General features: G+C 45.6%; 1 protein-coding gene across 1 annotated transcript; it reads left to right on the top strand.

Annotated features, from left to right (window-relative positions):
- Positions 1-14,065: 14,065 nt before the first annotated feature.
- On the top strand, positions 14,066-19,074 carry LOC134935362 (secreted frizzled-related protein 2-like). Its single transcript, XM_063930469.1, has 4 exons — positions 14,066-14,477; positions 15,136-15,305; positions 15,416-15,508; positions 18,555-19,074. The coding sequence occupies exons 1-4, from the start codon at positions 14,182-14,184 to the stop codon at positions 18,860-18,862; spliced, it is 867 nt and encodes a 288-aa protein (XP_063786539.1). The 5' UTR covers positions 14,066-14,181; the 3' UTR covers positions 18,863-19,074.
- The last annotated feature ends 829 nt before the right edge of the window (positions 19,075-19,903 follow it).

The raw sequence follows: 19,903 nt of genomic DNA, 5'->3' as shown, positions 1-19,903 counted from the left end.
CTTACGATTGTAATAGTCTGCTGGGTTGTCATGGGGGGCGATGATGGGGATGTGGGTCCCATCTATGGCACCAGCACACTGTGGGTAGCCACGCTTCTTAAACCCTTTTATAGTCTCATCTAGCCGTTGTCCTTGTGGCAAGGAAATAAAGCGATGGTACATGGTATCCAGCAATGCCCGCGTGACCTGGTATACAATCTTGCAGACCGTGCCAATCCCTACTCCAAATAAACTGGAAACTGTGCGATACTCTCCAGGGGTAGCATACCACCAGAGAGCAATTGCTAATCTCCTGGCTGGCTCAATGGGCTTACGGAACCTGGTGGTCTGCATGGTTATTGCGGGGGACAGTAGTTCCAAAACATACTCGAATGTAGCGCGAGACATCCTGAAGTTTGACATCCACTGCTCCTCCTGATATGCTAGAATAGTCTGCATGAATGCTTCCCCATGTCTGCGATCTCTCATCAACATTCTTCGGCTTGGTGTACAGTTCATTGTTATGAAAGAAATAACAACAGTGGATGATATACGCGCTCTCCTCCTTTTCAAATATTTGCGTCGATAGGTAGCCCTCTCTGCAAAGAATTGAGCTCTCCTTCTCCAGCTCTGCAGTAGGTAGCACAAGGTGAAAAGCTGCATCAAGCTGTCTGTAGCAGAAAGCAGCAGTAAACTGCAAACAGTCTGCGACTCCATGCTAGACACAGCTACTGCACCGGTGTCCATTGCTGCAATGCTGTGAGCAGGCCCCACCCCTCCGTTTTGGTCCTTTTGATGACATCATCTTGATGAGACAGTAAAAAGTCCATTTGTAATGACAGCAATAGGCTTTTACAGAGCTTACCCGGGTTAGGTGGAAACAGATCAGACACGAGAATAACCCGTGTCGAAGTGTAGTGGAAACGGGGGAGCCGACACGGGTTGTAGCCGTGTTAAACATCCCGGATCGGACACGGTACGTAGGTGGAAAAGGGGTATTACTTTCTTTTCTTTTGCTTTGCTCCCAACTCAGGATCAACCTCAATCATACTTACCTACATTTTCTGCAGAAGCCTGGAGAGGAGACACCTCTGGCCGCTTGGGCGGCAAGGGCCCGGCTGTCACATCATCAGGCCACGTCCCCACCCTGAGAAAAATGCCACGATTCGCATATTCGTGGGCAGGGGGCGAGGCTAAATGTTGCAATTTAGCCCCACTGTCTCTGCCCATTACCGAGATTCTGGTGATTTTTCACCTTCCTGCACTCACTAGGCAAGTTTCCTGTGACTTCTGGGAAAGTAGGCACTTATGGCCCCAATGTGTCTGCAATCACAGAGGTACAGCAACTGAGCTGATTTGGCTATAGCTAATTAGTGTATTTCAGTCACTAAAACAATCCTTTTGATCGGCACACATGTGAATAATGAAATGCAACTAAAATATTGTCTGCTGTTTGTCAATCTACCGTGTTGATGTTGTCGGTATAGAACAAACTGTAGGTACTGGATTATGAGAATGTGCACAGTAGTATAGCAGAGCCTTTGAGAAGATGTTTGTGCTGATTATAGGGAAGCAATGACCTGGAGAATTATGGGCCTAATTCAGAGTTGATCGCAGCAGCAAATTTGTTAGCAGTTGAATAAAACCATGGGGGTAATTCCAAGTTGATCGCAACAGGAATTTTGTGAGCAGTTGGGCAAAACCATGTGCACTGCAGGGGGGGCAGATATAACATGTGTAGAGAGCGTGAGATTTGGGTGGGGTGTGTTCAAACTTAAATCTAAATTGCAGTGTAAAAATAAAGCAGCCAGTATTTACCCTGCACAGAAACAAAATAACCCACCCAAATCTAACTCTCTCTGCAAATGTTATATCTGCCACACCTGCAGTGCACATGGTTTTGCCCAACTGTTAACAAATTTGCTGCTACGATCATGTCTGAATTACGCCCTATGTTAGTGAAGGTGGGTAAGAACGTATCTATAATGAGGCCACCTGTACTACAGAGGTGCTGCAAACTGACAGAAATTTCGATGAAAAATTAAACATTTCTGGATGCAAATGTGTAAACTAGATACACTGTTTGTAGCTAGAACAATGCCTAAAATGGTATACGTTTAAAATACAGACAGTCTGGATTCCGGCATCCCATAAGCCAGGATCCCATACTGATCCCCCTAAAATGCCAATTATACATATACAGATTATTGGGTTTTATTCAGAATGGATCGCATCTGAGATGCGATGGCATAACCCTGAATATTGCCCTAGTACACATGTGCGGAAACCGCACTGCATGTGTGCGGGCAGAGAAAGGCGATCGCATCTCAGTAATGTGAACACCTCTGTTCAATTGACAGGCTGAGGCATTTGCGGGGCGGCGATGCGGCATTGCAGGGGCATGTTGGAAGAAATGTGGGTGGGTCTGGGCTGTTTTCAGGGCGGCCGCATGGCATCACATGTGGCCGCTGCAAAGCAAAATATGGTGGCGGTGCACCTCCCTTTGCAGCTAGGCTGCGTAGGCAGGGGACTACCCTTGTTTTGCAGGCTCAGCGCTGGGATCGCACTGCTGGTGGCCATTAGCACGTTGGGCGGCCATGCCCTGTGCTGGGTGACCAGCAGCGTGCGATCGTCAGCAGCTGCAGTTTTGCTATGTTAGCATGGCATCGGTGCACCTATATATGCAGCCTGGCTGTGTAAACAGGTGTCTAGTCTACCTCTATTTGACTGAATTAAATTGAATTGCGATCACATTGCTGAGTGGCGCTACACATGCGGGGCAACCTTGCCCTGTGCTGGGCAGCCCCCAACATGCGATTTTGGGGGTCATTCCTAGTTGATCGCTCACTAGCTGTTTTTAGCAGCCGTGCAAACGCATTGTCGCCGTCCCCTGGGGAGTGTATTTTCACTTTGCAAGAGTGCGAATGCCTGTGCAGCCAAGCTCTGCAAAAACAGTTTGTGCACTTTCAGAGTAGGTCTGAACCTACTCAGCGCTTGCAATCACTTCAGCCTATTCGTGTCTGGATTTAACGTTATACACCCGCCCAGCAAACACCCAGCCACGCCTGAGTTTCTTCAGACACGCCTGCGTTTTTCCAAACACTCCCTGAAAATGGTCAGTTGACACCCAGAAACGCCCACTTCATGCAGGCAGCCAGTGCGAAAGAAAAGCTTCGCTAGAACCTGTGCAAAACCACATCGGTCATTGTACCCATACGCCGCGCGTACGCATTGCTCTGCATACGCACGCGCAGAAATGCCAATTTTGTTGCCTGATCGCTGCGCTGCAAACAACGGCAGCTAGCGATCAACTCGGAATGACCCCCTTTATCTGTAACAGTTTTGCTATTTTAGCAAAACTGCTACTGACTCTGAATAACCGCCTATGGATACTTCATATGGAATTATTATTGTTATGTGATGGAGTCCGTCTATACAATTTATATCTGACATACACAACGACCATCTTTATCCTGCTAGTAAAGGCTCATCTCCATCTATGGCCACCAGCCTCTAGTAGTACGATGATCACTCCCTCAATACTTACATCTTAGCTGTATTATGTCTTGAGAATGTGTGGTGCTCTGTTACCTGTACTCTATTTCTGTTATTTATTTACTGTAATGCAATGTTTTGTCCCCTGTACTGTCCTTTGTATGGCGCTGCGAAACACATGTGGCGCCTTATAAATAAAATGTAATAATAATAATAATAATAATAATAATAATCATAGCTGAGGTTTAAAGGGAGGCATGTATGAATGTGAAATACAGTAAAATGAATACATGAAAACTGGTAATGGTTTGTGTAATCTAAAATAACTCTTTGCTTCATAAATGTGTCCTTATATCTCTTAGCATCAAAAACAGCAACCATTAGTGGGTGTAGACAGGTTTTTACGTTTGTCTAGATGTTGCAAAGAAGTGAAAACATCAACAGTTATGTCATTAGTACACATGAAAGTGCCTCAGGAGGTAAAGCATCATTAGCACTTAGTACCCTGCTGTTCCCATCAAGCAAGCAGAGCTTTGCCTAGATAAACCTCCTCTGCTGGAAATTAGACTCCACTCTGTGCATTTGTCTCTCCTTCCCCTCTGTAGCTTCACCGAGCTTCAAAACTTTTGGTTTTTTTTTATGGACTACTGTCTGCATACCTGTTCAGTTACTTCAGCTCTTCCAAAATCACTTGTTACAAATATATCTTCCCTTAGCAAAGCTACAGTTAAGGAGTGTTTTAAATGACCTAAAGGTGTTCTTGGTTTATACGCCAGTTAACTGCTTTTGGGTCATCAGAGAACCAACTCTGTCAAGATGTTTATATTAAATACATGGGTGGAGTTTTGTGCAGTAGGATACTACTACCTTGCACTAAAATATACACATTTTGGACTACAGAAAAACTGTGCATCTAGGGCAAAGGTGATATCTATAACTTTAACATCAAAACCATATTGCACTGCAGGTGGGGCAGATATGAAATGTGCAAATAGATTTACACTTGGGAGGGGTGTGTCCAAGCTCAAATCAAAATTGCATTGTAAAATAAAGCTGCCAAGTATCTGGGGGCTACATGCAAAAGCAGCCAGGATTTACCCTGCATACAAAAACAATAATAACCCATCCACACTGCACAAAACCCCCCCAGTATTTTGCCGGGTTGACACGGGTCACTGTGCAGTGTGAACGGGTCACTGCTGAATTCCTGGGTCATCTGACCCTGTAATTCAACCCGGGAATAAAGGATTATTCCCAAGTTATTACCAGGTCAGGCGCAGTGTGAACGGGTTACCTGGGTCAATTTAACCCGGGATCCGTTGACAGTATAGGGAGAGGCGGCGCTGGAGATGATCTCATCTCCAGCGCCGCCTCCGCACCCGCCCCAGATGCCGCCTCTGTCCCCGCCCCCGGATAGCAACCCGACCCGGCAATTTGCAGGGTCGGGAAGCCACCATGTTCACACTGCTAGGGTCCAATGCTGGATCGCTCCCGGGAATGACCCGTTTTCAATTCCGAGGTGCGACCCGGCAATTGCAGTGTGAACAAGGTATTACTATATTTCCACCTCTTGCATTGCAAAATGGGTTTTTCCAGGTGCAGCCACTCAATTTAGTTATTTATTTTATGCACTTTGTTGCCAACTCGGAACCTGCCTCAAAATCTAAACTAAATAAATAAATAAATAAACTCCATTCATAGTTGAAGCGGTATTCTTATGAATAAAAACTTTTTTATCTGATTTAAAAAAAGATGTATTCTCATTTAATTTTTTTCTTGCAATACTTTGACAAAATCCAAAGGTTAATGAAGACTTGCAACTAATTTGAGGCTTCATAGAAATACACTTTTTTATGAAAACTCCCAACCAACACTGACTAATGGGCCTAATTCAGACCTAATTGCAGCAGCAAATTTGTTCTCTAATGGACAAAACCATGTGCACTGCAGGGGTGGGGGGCAGATATAACATTTGCAGAGAGTTAGATTTGGGTGGGGTGTGTTCAAATTGAAATCTAAATTGCAATGTAAAAATAAAGCAGCCAGTATTTACCCCACACAGAAACAATATAACCCACCCAAATCTAACTCTCTCTACACGTTATATCTGTGTGTCCCATACCTCCCAAATGACCCTCTCTAGGAGGGACAGAATGCTCTGCTCCTGCACTTCCCTCTTAATGTATGATTGCCATCACCTGTGCTGAAACACCTTTCTTATCCATTAACCTGTTCAAAACAGGTGCCGGCAATCACAAATTAAGAGAGAAGTCCAGAAGCAGAGCATTCTGTCCCTCCTGAAGAGGGTCATGATGGGAGGTATGGTGTCCCCCTGCAGTGCACATGGTTTTGCCCATTCGAGAACAAATTTGCTGCTGTGATCAGGTCTGAATTAGGCCAAATGTCCTGTGTTGTAACAGTATGTGACCACAAGGTGTGTTTAGATAGAATGGGTTGCATAGAACATTTGCACAAAACAAAATGGCATGCGTAATATAAGCTATCTTTTTACAGACAATCCCAAAATAATTTTGTGAGTGGGGAGCATGATTATTATATTTTGACAAAAGCATCATAGGCAATTGTTATAGATTTCTTACCAACCACTTATACTTGATAGATACAGCAGCAGTCGGATGTTGCTTACTACTAAAATCAGCGTGCCTTATTATCCTGTCAAGAAATCAGCATAAAGATTGTTGTGAAGTACCACACTATCAATTTTAAGGAGATAATGTTAAGCATGAGTAGTGTAGAGAACTTCAAAACTGTTAAATGAGAACTAGGCAATAACAATATGAAAACTGCTGAAACATTCCATATAAATGTGACAGGCTGATTCTCTTCTGGGCACTAATTCCATGGTCACGCAAAGTTTTTTTTTTTTAATTATCTGCGCACATGCAGAAGTGGCACAGCACATGTGCAGATCTGGTCTGGTCAGGTGCAGTGCCCAAAGAGCCACAGCATGATTCATATACTGCTTATGTTCGTGAGCACAAAGTTCAGATGTCAGTTGGTCCGGCAAGGTTTACTCAGGTGGTCTTCGGATGCAGCAGCGGATCAGAAAAGTTGACAGTTGGTGTCTTTTTACACAAGATGCCTCCTGGGGCTTTTACATATTTTAACACAGCTGCTGCGTACAAAATTGCAGTGGCTGTACTATAGCGTCCATCTCCATCAGCCCCACATTAGTGATTCCTAACAAAATACTATGTTACGCAGTGTATGAGGGGAAAGAGAGATCAAAATCCACCAACTGTCATGCATTTGGCTATTAGAGTGTTGCTAAAAAATAATTTAAAAATCACATAAAACAAAGTATCATATCAAGGAGTTTAACTGTAAAGCTAAATGTGTACAATTAGCACCCCACCCACCTGCCCTTACGTGTTTGTAATAAGTATGGGTCCTTGTGCACTGTTTGCTGTCTACATATTACAATGGGCACTATGATAGGTAAAACCTGGATACATTTATATAAAAGGTCAATATTAGGAATGTTAGGGACACACCTGATAAGGGCAACGTGATGTGATAGGTGGGCCCATATATTTGTCCAAAATTGTGCTAAGAACCAGTTTTACACCATGTTAAATTGTACAGTTTATTATAATTATTTTGATAACCAGTGTTCTTAGTGCTTAGAGTGCACCTGAATTTTCCTTTTTCCTGTGTAGCACTACAAGTCTCAGCAAGGCAGTACCTCTTATGTTTAAGATTAGCGTGTGCAGTCCAGCACCCCTAATTCATTTATATAGCATCATGTATCTGTTTCCATAGTCAGAGAAATGTACAAAAAAGCAGTATTTGATGGGGGTGAGTCAGAGCTGATTGTAGATGTGCTAAATTTAGCACATCTACGATCAGCTTCTCTGACATGTGGGGGGACGCCCAGCACAGGGCTAGTCCGCCCCACATGTCAGGCCCTGACCTCCATGCACGGGTGCAAAAGCATCGCACGGCGGTGATGCTTTCGCACCGGGCAACGAGCTCCCACCCTGCGCAGCCTAGCTGCGCTGGCAGGTGGCTACCCACCGCGTTCTGGGTTGCAGCGGCTGCATGTGATGTCACGCAGCCACCGCGCCCACCCGCAACAGTCTGGATACGCCTGCGTTGTCCAGACAGCGCCCCACCTCCCGCCCCCCAACCTCCTCTACCTGTCAATCAATAAGAGGCGATCGCACGTGGGGTGTGCATGCGCACTCACCAAAGGGCATCAGGCTATGGGTCTGAATAAGGCCCTATATCTGCAACTGTATGTTACACTTACAGGGAATAGGGTTCAGAAGGACTTGTACAGATGGATGCTTGCTATGAACCTGCCGCACAATAAGGTGCAATGATCTCTATGTCATAAGGTGAGGTAGAATGTATAGCAGATAGGCACATAGGAAATCTGAAGTTCCCATGTGTATGCACCTAACAATTTTCATGTTCTGGGCTATCAGTGTATGAACAAGATCATCACGGGTGCTCCTGAGGTTACAGAAGGAGTACACGGCAGTATGACAGCCATTTACCAATTACATACTGTATATGGAGATGTATCTCACATGACATTGTAAAATCCATGTTTTCATAATTGTTTGCATGCATAAATTGTATTTCAAATTATGTTTTGGAAAAGTTTTGATATAAAGCAGAGTTTCCCAAACTATATCACATTGACTGAAGTACTAATTAAGTCACCTGTGCTCAAGCATGGATAGTCTTAAAACCTGGACTGTAATAGCAGAGTTTGGGAAACTGATATAAAGGAAAAAGGGGTATATATATATATATAAAAAAAAATTCAAAGTACATTGCCGTGGGATTCATTAGTTTTTACATGGTTATACTCGCTTGCACTAAGGTGGTCATTCCGACCCGTTCGCTCGCTGCATTTTAATGCAGCAGAGCGAACGGGTCCCTGCTGCGCATGAGCCTGCGCTGTAGTGCGCCTGCGCATGCGGGACGGCAGAAGGCTGTAGCATAACAGCGATCGACTCTGCCTGACTGACAGGCGCCTCTGCCCGTCAATCAGGCAGAGTCGATCGCTGTCCTGCTACAGCCTTCTGCCGATCGATGGGCGGGAGGGGGCGAAATGGTGGCGTTTGGCCGCCGTTTCGTAGGCAGGGTCTGGCCAATGTAGGCGTGGCCGGACCAAAAGGGGGGCTGGCCACAGTGGCTGCGTGACGTCATACGCAGCCACTGCGGGTCAGGGAACAAGGAGTAGCTCCCGGCCAGCACGCTAAAGCTGCGCTGGCCGGGAGTTACTCCTGAAGTGCAAAGTCATCGCCGCTGTGCGATGCCTTTGCACTTCTGCGAGGGGGGCCGGACTAACAATGGTGGCGGACTAGCCCCGCGCTGGGCGTCCCCCCGCATGTCAGAAAAGATGATCGTAGCTATGCTAAATTTAGCACAGCTACTATCAACTCGGAATGACCTCCTAAATGTAACTTGCAAGCACAGTGGTAGCAATAACCAATGTCCCTGCGAGTTACATTTCGGGCATTGGAGGAATCTTTCACATCTTTAAAATACTCCATTTGATACTGTGCATACACAAAGTCTGCTGTCTCAAGCTCCTGCACGTTACCTATTCACCGCCATAGTCTGAGCCTCTTCGCCAGCGGCACCTGCTACAGCCATTCAGCTGTCCAGCAGACAGTTGTACCCTCCCTCCCCTCTGACATCTAACTGACACCGCCTCTCCCACATCTAAATCACGGACCCTGTGTGCTGATCGTTGGTCTCGCTGAGATCACACTGGAACCAGTGGTGAGCAAACAAAACTTCAGGCGGATGGGGAGGTGGTAGCATAGCGCATTATCTTTGGCCACAGTTCAGCTTCACAGCTATTATAAAAGCATTTGAAACACATCTTTTAATGAGACTTTCTTCAGTTTATCAACGTGTGCTGTGAGCACCTAGTGGACTACCACTTGAACCTCGCTATATATGGACTGACTGCTGGTTTATTAGATGATTCCAAAAAACGTGCTATATTGTGCAGTATTTATCATTATACATAGACAGAGAAAAGGGATGACACTCAAGGACTTTTAAAATGAAAAGATATTTTGTAATATGTGTTAGGAATCAAATAGGACGCTGAGGCCAGTTTCACTTTTATGCTGAATGATACACATCTGGTGGGGATATTTAATTGTATGTGTATACATACATATATACGCACCTACATATATTTTTATGTTCCTGTGTCTTCTCTAATGTGCTGAGCAACCCCCCCCCCCCCCCATACCCCCCTCCTCCCTTCTGTGGTCCCACAGAAACCCCCAGGGGTTACTTACCTTATGTTGTTTTCCCTCATCATTAGCAGGGTTCCTCTTACAGTCGGCAGCAGCATTACAGCGACACTGCGGGTGCAGACATGTAGTCAGGTGTTGCTGGAGAGTCATCCAGGAGGTGAATTAGGACTATGATGAGTGACCGTGGGGGCGCCCGTCAGGATCCATAGTTACATCCGCCTCCTATGTGCCTTCACATGACTCGATGATAAATGTGTCGGCAGGGAGGTAGCGCCTAGGCACTATGTGGTACAGCCTGATAGCGGCAGCTGTACCTGATTAGACCTGCAGCCGCTGCCAGTGCAGTGTAAAAGGAGGATGTCTTGTACAGAGACATCCTTCACTTTATTGCTTGATGAATTCAGTGGTGGCCTCCAAGGGCCAGCGCCCCTAGGCAGCCGCCTACAGCTGCCTAATGGAAGAGCCAGCCCTGCTAAGGATGGTGTAAACCAATGGGGCCAAACTCCCTTTTCACAGTCTGGTACACAGGGGTCAGACCATAGTCCCCATTGATAATAATGGGGAATGCGATCTGCAGCGGTAGCAAATTTGTTGCAGATTTCTGAGAAATCTCCTGCATTACGCTGCTGTTACTGAGCTACAATACATAAAATGATGCAGAAACTGTAGTTTATACATACAGTTATGAAATGCTAGCTTGATAAATAGACCTCTAAGTGTCAGACTTAGGGCCCGATTAATACCTGATTGCTGCTGTGCGTTTTTGCAAAGCGGGCGATTATCGTTAGACTGTGCATGCACCACAATGTGCACGCACGTCGTCAAACAACAACAGGCATCACCAAACAGTGACAAGCTGGTATGAAAATTTCAATCGCACAGCCATTCGAAGGCTGACTGACAGAAACATGCTGTTTGTGGATGGTAACTGACCGTTTTTATGGGAGTGTCAGGGAAAACGCAGCCGTTCCCAAGCGTTTTCAGGGAGGGTGTGTGTCATCAGTGACGTCAGCCTGTTCTCATCGCACTGTAGGAGTAAGTCCTGGGCTGCGCACACACTGCACACAGTGGTAAAAACATTTGATGGCGAGTGAGGTGCGAACGGATTTGCAGCTGTCCGCTGACTGAAGGATATTTGTAGCACGGCGTACACATGCAAACGCACACTTGCACGGGCGAATTTACACTTCCCTTGGGCGACGACTATCTGAACGCAAGACAGCAAAATTAGCAGCACGGCGATCAGGTCTGAATTAGGCCCTTATCTCGCAATCAGCAGGTTAGGTAGAGCACAACATCATTTTTATGTTTCCTGTGCTAAATTTGGCACTATAACTTTGTATTGAGGTGACTTTGATGTATAATACAATTTTATTTTACAATGCAAAAACATTAGACAGCAGAGAGGTGAGTGTGGGATCAGCTACTGCCTGATGAACTTGACAATGAAGTGTTAATGGATGGGTGTTTATCTGGTACAGGTAATTAGCCTGGTCTTGTCTCCTCCTAATGAGGCCAGGGAGACAGGCATCTCTCTGTCTGCTGCCAGGACAGGTGTCTACAGAGCGGCAGCTAGAGGGAGGGTTTTTTTTTTAGCTCTAAACAAGTGTTGTTGTTTTTTTTATAGAATCTTCAAGTGATTACTTTGAATAAGACACACAGTATTTAATGCGCCTTTAATCAATATAGCACCATTTGTGTAACCGTATAGCCAGCAAGAACAGCTTGTTTGTGCCAGACTGCTACAGTAATACACTGTCTTGTGAAATGATGTATTTCTTGGCAGTGACATTTTATGTTTCATGCTTCTCAAATTCATAACATAGCATGAATTAATTCTGCACGTTATATCTAATGCTGTGCACCACAGGTGTTACTATGCTGAAGGCGGGGTACTACAATAAAATATGCTGACGTATCCTATATATAGACCTGACACTGGTAACAATTGGTTGAACCTTTTCAAAGAACACTGAAAGCTTAATAAATAAACAAAAGTCTCAGGAACTCATTAGTTTACCTCTTTCTGTCAATGCTTCTATGTTTAGTCATAACAAGAGGCACACTGACCCCTTGTAATATAATAGTCACTGCTTCAGCGCCTTGTTCATCTTCATTTTACTGTCTTATCTACATTCCATTACCAAATATATAGCAGCTGTGGTGATGGTAAGAATGGAAATTTGTAACTTTTGAAGCTCTATGGGACTCATCTAGAGTTAGGCCCTACACACTGGCCGATCCGCCGCCGAGCTGCCCGACGGCGGATACGGCCGACGAGCGACCCGGCGGCGGGGGGCAGTGACGGGGAGAGTGAAGTTTCTTCACTCCCCCCGTCACCCGGCTGCATTGAAGTGCAGGCAAATATGGACGAGATCGTCCATATTGGCCTGCATGTACAGCCGACGGGGGACCAGCGATGAACGAGCGCGGGGCCGCGCATCGTTCATCGCTGGAGCTTCCACACTGCACGATATGAACGTTATCTCGTTCATTAATGAACGAGATCGTTCATATCGTGCAGTCATGTCGGCCAGTGTATAGGGCCCATAATGGCTGGGTACACACTACAAAGATTTATTGCTTGATCGAGCAACAAATAATATATTGTCATTCCCAGACATATTGCTTTGGCTCTACTGATATATCTGAAAGATATATCCAGGTTACATACTATTTACTGGTGGGTGGGATGCTCTGTCCAGATCCGACAGCGGCATCCCGCCCGCCAGAATGCCGGCAGCAGGCTTAGCGCTAATAGTCCTCTTGCGGGCTTGGTGGAGTGGCAATAGCCCCTGTGCAGCGGGATTCCGGCTGTCCGCACTGTCAGCTGTCACGATCCCGGCGTTGGTATCCTGACCGCCAGGATGCCAACAGCCAGCAAATTGATTGCATCCTATATATCCATGTATCTGCATGTGTATACAGACGGGCGACCCACCAACCACCCATACACTGGCTGCAGGGACCGCCAACACATTTAGATGCCCGTCCATTTGTAACATCTGGCCGAACATTTTGAGCAGCCAGATGTCTGTAGCCACTACATCACTGATTTTCGCTGAACATCACAATGGTTTCATGTGTGCAACATAAAATTTAATTTGTACCCTTTCCACTTTATCGTGATTTGTCCAGGTCCACATATGCACCCTTTAGTTGGATTTACTCGTAACTCTACATGAGGCTCAAAGTCAGTAATGGTGCTGATTCTGAAGGTTTACATTAGAAGTAGCAATCCAATGATCTTCAGCTGTAATGGGACTATAAAGCACAGCATGCTCTGCCAAGTAAAATGCATAAAATACAAGCAGGGCTTTACTAAATTAAAATTCTAGAATTTTAAGTTGGGTACTCAACTCGGCGATCCAGCACTGGATCAAGTTGATGTATTGATATATTGCATCGCTGCACACACTACACAATCAACCTTACAATGTGATATACTACACTGCGTTGTACGTCACATTGGCCCATCAGATGGGAGAATGCAACCACCCAACTAATGAAACAATGAATTGGGGTTACATACTGACTATATGATGGGTGTTGCGATACATTGCGGATCATAAGATTGGTTGGGGTTACATACTGATTATACGAGGGGTGTTGCAATACATCGTGGATCGTAAAATTGGCCAATATATCGTATAGTGTGTACCCAGCTGAAGACTTGCTGTTTAGGAACCACATGCTGGCACCACCACATCAGGAGAAAGTTAAAGGCTATCTAACCGGATACATAGAAGTTCCACCTTGGAAAGTTTGAATTGCACTGTACAATATTGCATAAGCATTTATTATTTCTATGTTGTTCCATTTTTATGGAATAATTCATATCCTTCTCAGCTGTCTACAAGATCAGACAGATAATTAGAACAGTCAGTCTGTTATGTATGTAGGCTCCAGGCTCAAAATTGTTTTAATGCCAGAAGAAAAAAGAGACTTGATAACACCTGGTAACATAAGGAACGTTTTCCGAAGAGACTGTACAAAGATACAGGGCAATTAGTAATAGCAATGTGCAATGATAAGTCCATCCTTGGGATATGTCAGGCCAGCACTGGTAGAGCACAATGCAGGCAGAGGAGACAGCCAGTCTGCCCTGGCTCTTACACCTTGCCACTTAGCATGTACATAACAAAACCCCAATTTGTTCTCATTTTAATATCCCAGTCTACACGATGAAGTGCAGTCCTGGCACTATTAAGGTAATGAAATGTATTATGCAAATACGAATTTCAAGGAAAGTCTGCCATGCCGGTGTGTCTCCAACGTTTTCGTTATCACAACAATCACCTGAGTGAGCAATGTGTCCAAGTTGTGTCTTGCGTGTTATGATAAGCCATGCATAATGACTGGGCTGGGGGCTGCCCCTATGTATATATAAGCGCGGAGAGCAGACAGGGCAGATCATACCTGACGCAGGAGCACCCACAGCTCCCATACACTGATGATGACCATGGCGCCCGCTGCCCCCCTCATCCTGCTGCTCTCGGGCGTCCTCGCTGGCGTAAACGGGGCCTTTGATTTTGGATTATCCACAAAATGTGTCTCCATACCCAAAGAACTGGGCATGTGCCATAACGTCGGCTACACAGAGATGCGACTCCCCAACCTGATGGGGCAGACCAGCCTGGCCGACGCCGTCTCCAAGTCAGCAGAGTGGCATAAGATGCTCCAGACCGGCTGCCACCCCTATGCCCGCACCTTCCTCTGCTCCTTGTTTGCTCCCGTCTGCATGGACACGTAAGTTGCCCTCCTTATATCCCTGTGTCTCGCTATGCACCCATAGGTTACTGTAGACCTGTGCAGGAATCCACCCCCTGCTCTAGTATAGCTCTCAGTCCCCGCTGCAGGCATTGGGTTGGGTACATATGTGCGTGTAACCCTCAGCGCCTGGCACAGTGCGTGCAGCAAACTGGCGGATATTACCGCGGGCGGCCTGTACCCTGCTGCCTGCTCCTGTGTGCTGCACATGTGGCATCTAACAAATACAATCACCCCAGTACCCACATCATTAGACCAAAATAATCCTGCATAGGAGACCACAAATAGGTAGAACTTGATGGACAAAATTTTTTTTTTTTCAACCTTAGATACTATGTTACTATGTAATGAACAAACTTACCTGTGGACCTGATAATCACACACCTGTACTGTTGTAAAGCTAGGATTTATATGCACTAAAATAGATTCATGCAACATGCAGCCTGTCATTTGTTGATGTTTGTGGAACTACAGGTCCCATCAGGGCATGGCATCTGTTAGACACTGTAGTCTCCCCACCTAGGGAGCACCACACAGACTAATGACAAAAAGAAGTAAATGCTACCAGCCAGAAGCATATATCTGCTGTGATTGGTACATAAGTGAGACTGAAGGATGACGGCTCTTTCTTTTCCAGATTCATCCAACCTTGTCGTAGCATGTGTGAGGCTGTGAGAGACAGCTGTGCTCCTGTGCTGGCTTGTCATGATCAATCCTGGCCTGAGATCCTAGACTGTGACCGCTTCCCAGCTGGAGACGATATGTGCCTGGACACCCTGAGCAAAGAGTACCAGTACACATACAAAGGTAACAGGGCTACCCTAATGTAGAGCTAGCCTTTACAAGAGTGTTCTGGTGATTTCTTTATAATGATGAACTCTACAATAAACTTTATTATTTCTTTTCTTTAATTGTAGAAATGCCAAAGCCATCATGCCAGGGATGTCCGCTGATTGAAATGTCTTACTCATACAAGAGTGTCCTGAATGCTTTCTGTGACAATGACTTTGGTAAGCGCATTATATAATATTCTTACCGGGAAAATGGTGCGATTGCAATTTCCAGTGCTGCAGTTAGCCATTGCTCTTCAGTCTTAAGGCCCGTACACACTGATGGATATATCGGCCGTTCTCCTGAACGGCCGATATATCGCGGGACCGTCGGCCAGTGTGTACGGCCGATACGTCTGTGAACTCCGTCGTTCACAGACGTATCGCGTCGGCCCCGCAGCACAGCCGACGGACAATATATAGCCCGTACACATGCTGCGGCGGCCGGCGGTGATTGACAGCTGAACAGGGCGGGCGTGTGTACACGCCCGCCCAGTTCATGACGTCAGTCCCCGACGATTCGGGCAGTGTGTATGCTGAACGGGTGGCATTCTGTATGCCGGCGGTCGGGCTCCCGGCGCTCAGTATACCGGCGCCGGGAGCCCGACCGCCGGCATACCGACACTTATTTTCCCTCGTGGGGGTCCACGACCCCCATAGAGGGAGAATAAAATAGTGTGGCGCGCGTAGCGCGCCACCGTGCCCGTAGCGTGGCGAGCGCAGCGAGCCCGCAAGGGGCTCATTTGCGCTCGCCACACTGTCGGTCAGCCGGCGGTCGGGCTCCCGGCGCCGGTATGCTGGGCGCCGGGAGCCCGACCGCCGGCCAGCCGTAGTGAACCCTGCTGAACACACTGCTCGATCCGTCCATAGATATATCTGCAGATCAATTGATAATTGATATATCTATTAGTGTGTACCCACCTTTATTAGAAGAACGTTTACTCTACACATGTGTAATGTCAAAAGGTTCAAATGTAGCAGTATATAAAAATGCAATATAACATCGTAAAACGTTATTTCAATTGTTTTTTCAGAAACAAGTCTTTGCTATATGTTTCTACAACACTTGTAAAGTTCAAAGTTTTACTCTTTAGTTTAGTGAATAAGTTTATTTTTTTTCAATACTATGTAAATACATAATCCAACTTAATACAAAATTACCATATATACTCGAGTATAAGTCGACCCGAATATAAGCCGAGGCACCTAATTTTACCACAAAAAACTGGGAAAAATTACTGACTCGAGTATAAGCCTAGGGTGGGAAATGCACGGTGCCAGGGGTTTTCATGCTCAGGGTGTCATGCTCGTTGCCATGGGTTTCATGCGGTAGGTGTTATGCTTGTTGCCAGGGGGTAATGCTTGTTGCTAGGGTTGTGCCCCAAGTGCCATATATACCCCCAGTGACAGATATCCCCCCACAGTGCCAGATAAAAACATGCCCCTGTTGCTTTGCCCCCAAAAGTTATGCCCCTTCTTTGCCCCCAGTAGTTATGACCCCTCTTTCTTTCCCCCCAGTAGTTGTGCCCCCTTTCTTTGCCCCCAGTAGTTTTGCCCCCTTTCTTTGCCCCCTGTTGCTGTGCCCCCGTCGCCGCTTACAAACACACAAACACACACAAAAACAATACTTACCACTGCCCCGCTTCTGCTTTCCGACCGCTTCTTCTGCTGCTCCGCTCCGTCTGTCCGCCCGCTCCGGCGCCCGCTTCCCGGCACCCGATCATCTCTATGATCTCTAATGACCTCTAGAGTCTGTCCCTGGAGCCGGCTGCAGCGGACGCCCACACAGCCCACGGCGTCTGCTGCAGCCGTTGACAAGAGTATAAGCCGAGGGGGGCTTTTTCAGCATAGAAAAATGTGCTGAAAGAGTCGGCTTATACTCGAGTATATACGGTAATACAATTCTCTATAATATGCAATTATAACCAAGGTCCTTCACTAGGTATTGCACAACAGTGGAAGTCTGTGACCACGCTAGCTAGGTGATGGGGATAATCTCTTTGTTTATATGTGTCATCATTCCACTATGTCAGTTCAGAAAATATAAAGTCAGCAGCCCGATAGCAGTGCTTGTGGGATGGAGAGGCAGGAAACATCTAACTACAATAGGGAAATGACCTAATACCCGTTATTCACACCCTGATCTAAGTTTGGGTATGGTATAGAAGGTCTACAGAGTCTAGGTAGACAGGGTCAAAGGGTCGACAGGTAAAAGGTAGGCAGTGGGTAGGGTCAACAGGTTCAAAAGTTGACAGGGTCAAAAGGATGACATGACAATGGTGGACACAGAAACGGTAGACACAATTTTTTACTTTTTTGGGGGTGTCATTTTGTATGTTTCTTTATATGTGGCCACAGTCGGTGGAAACGTGTACCCTCATAGGCTCGCTTCATTCGCCACGCTTTGGGCAAGGTGGCCCACTACCACTGCACTCATGTGGCATGTTACTATTCCCGACATAGTCCATGTGGATAGTAAATGAGCAAGTTGGGAAACCGTGAAAAATGCAAAAAAACTTTGTGTTGAGCATTGTCATGTCGACCTTTTGAACCTGTTGACCTTTATGAATGTCGACCATGTGGTTTCGACCTATTGTCTGTTGACCTAGACACTGTTGACCTATCATCTGTATACCTTAAGCTTATTGTTTTATTAGGCGTCTATTTACTAAGCCCCAGATGGAGATAAAGTGGACGGAGATAAAGTACCAGCCAATCAGCTCCTTAAGGGCCCCATACACTACTGCAACATGTCCATCTGACATGTCGCAGGCGATTGGTGGCGATCACCCCGGCAGCCTCCCGGGCGGCAGGATCGCCCAAGATACATCGTATGCTGTTCTTTTGCATACAATGTATCTTGGGCGATCCCAGACACGCCTGCGGGGTCGGACCAGATTGAATGTGCAGCAAATTCAATCTTGAGGATCCGATTCGATGCTCACGGGAACGCGCATCGGATCGGATACACCTCCAAAATGCCCAATTTCACCCAATATATCGGGCCGAATGCCCAAATTGGGCTGAAATTGGGCATAATCGTTCTAGTGTATTAACTGTCATTTTTCAAACCCAGTCTGTGACATGGCAGTTAAGAGGTGATTGGCTGGTAATTTATCTCCATCCAGGGCTTAGTAAATAGACCCCTCAGTTATAGAAGAACATTTATTATGCATGTTATACACTTCTGAGACTTCTATGTACTAATGATGGGTTTTTTTAACAGCTGTGAAAGTAACATTATCAAAGACAAGGTTTACTACAGGATTTCCAGAATATGTGACAGAGGGCCCAGTAGAATTCATTCAGCGAGGCTTGCTGCTTCCATATGACACACATAACATGCTTGAACAGTGGCTGCGGATCAATGAAAACTGCGCCCACAGGATGGTTCGTCACCCAAGGCCCATGGTCTACATCATTGTTGGTGATATACAGCATGGAAGAGTTGTTATCAACAGGGTATTCCAATGGCAAAAGAGAGACAGTCAGCTGACCCTGGCCATAAGAAAGTGGAGGCACCATAAATGTTAATACAATAATTGTACTATGATTTATAATATCCATGGCACTCTATCAGAAACAAATGTAAATAGCTATATATATAGAGATACTTATATATTTTATAAAGACTTATATAGACACGAAAGCACCCTGTAATGCTGCAAGTGAAAATGCGACATTGTAAAATTATATAAAATGTGTACAGAATGTGAAAATATATTATGATATAAAATGAATGCTTCCAAGCAGTCCATTTGTCTCTCTAAATCCACGGGTAGATTTGTAACATTATGGGCCTAATTCACACCTGACCGCAAAAGAAATATCTTTCTCTAATGGGCAAAACTGATTTCAGTTTGAACAAACCCCACCCAAATCTAACTCTCTCTGCACATGTTACATCTGCCCACCTGCACTGCACATGGTTTTGCCCATTAGAGACAAAGTTTGCTGCTGCTATCAGGTCTGAATTAGGCCCTATGTTAGGAAAAATTAACGTTTGTGCTAGTCAGTCATCCTGGCACATCTTGACACATCCTCGCACATCCATACTGCGCAGTAGCTGTCTTGGGGCTCTGTCACTGTAGTATCTGTATACAAGAGGAAACCTAGATGATTCAGGATGAAATGACATAATGTAGGAGTGAGAATATGCTCATTACATGCAAATACAGAGACATGCAGCAAAACTGCTTCAAAGAATATATGAGACTCACTGTATAGATAAAAAATTACTATCATGACAGGTGTTCATATAGGCACTTTATGCATAGGACATGAAAGCAGAATATACCAACCTGTTCCGCAGCATATTTATGTTGTATCACAGTAACATACAGATCAGCTAAATTGGTCACTGGCTTAGGGGGATATTCAGTTACAGTCGGAAGTTCCGACAGGGCAGAAAGACTGCACTTTACGACGATAATCTGAACTTTCTGACACTTTAATATTCAATGTAAGTGCTGTTTTCCGACAAGTCGAAAAACACATGGATGAGCGGAATCTACGCTCAACTATGTGTTTTCGACTGCCACGGTCGAAAACCGTCCATTTTTGACCATTAATTTT

Source organism: Pseudophryne corroboree, chromosome 6 (genome assembly GCF_028390025.1).
Source record: "Pseudophryne corroboree isolate aPseCor3 chromosome 6, aPseCor3.hap2, whole genome shotgun sequence".
In the NCBI taxonomy this organism is placed as follows: domain Eukaryota; kingdom Metazoa; phylum Chordata; class Amphibia; order Anura; family Myobatrachidae; genus Pseudophryne; species Pseudophryne corroboree.
Note: the sequence above shows the minus strand (reverse complement) of the source record. Positions and strands in the feature narration are given on the sequence as shown.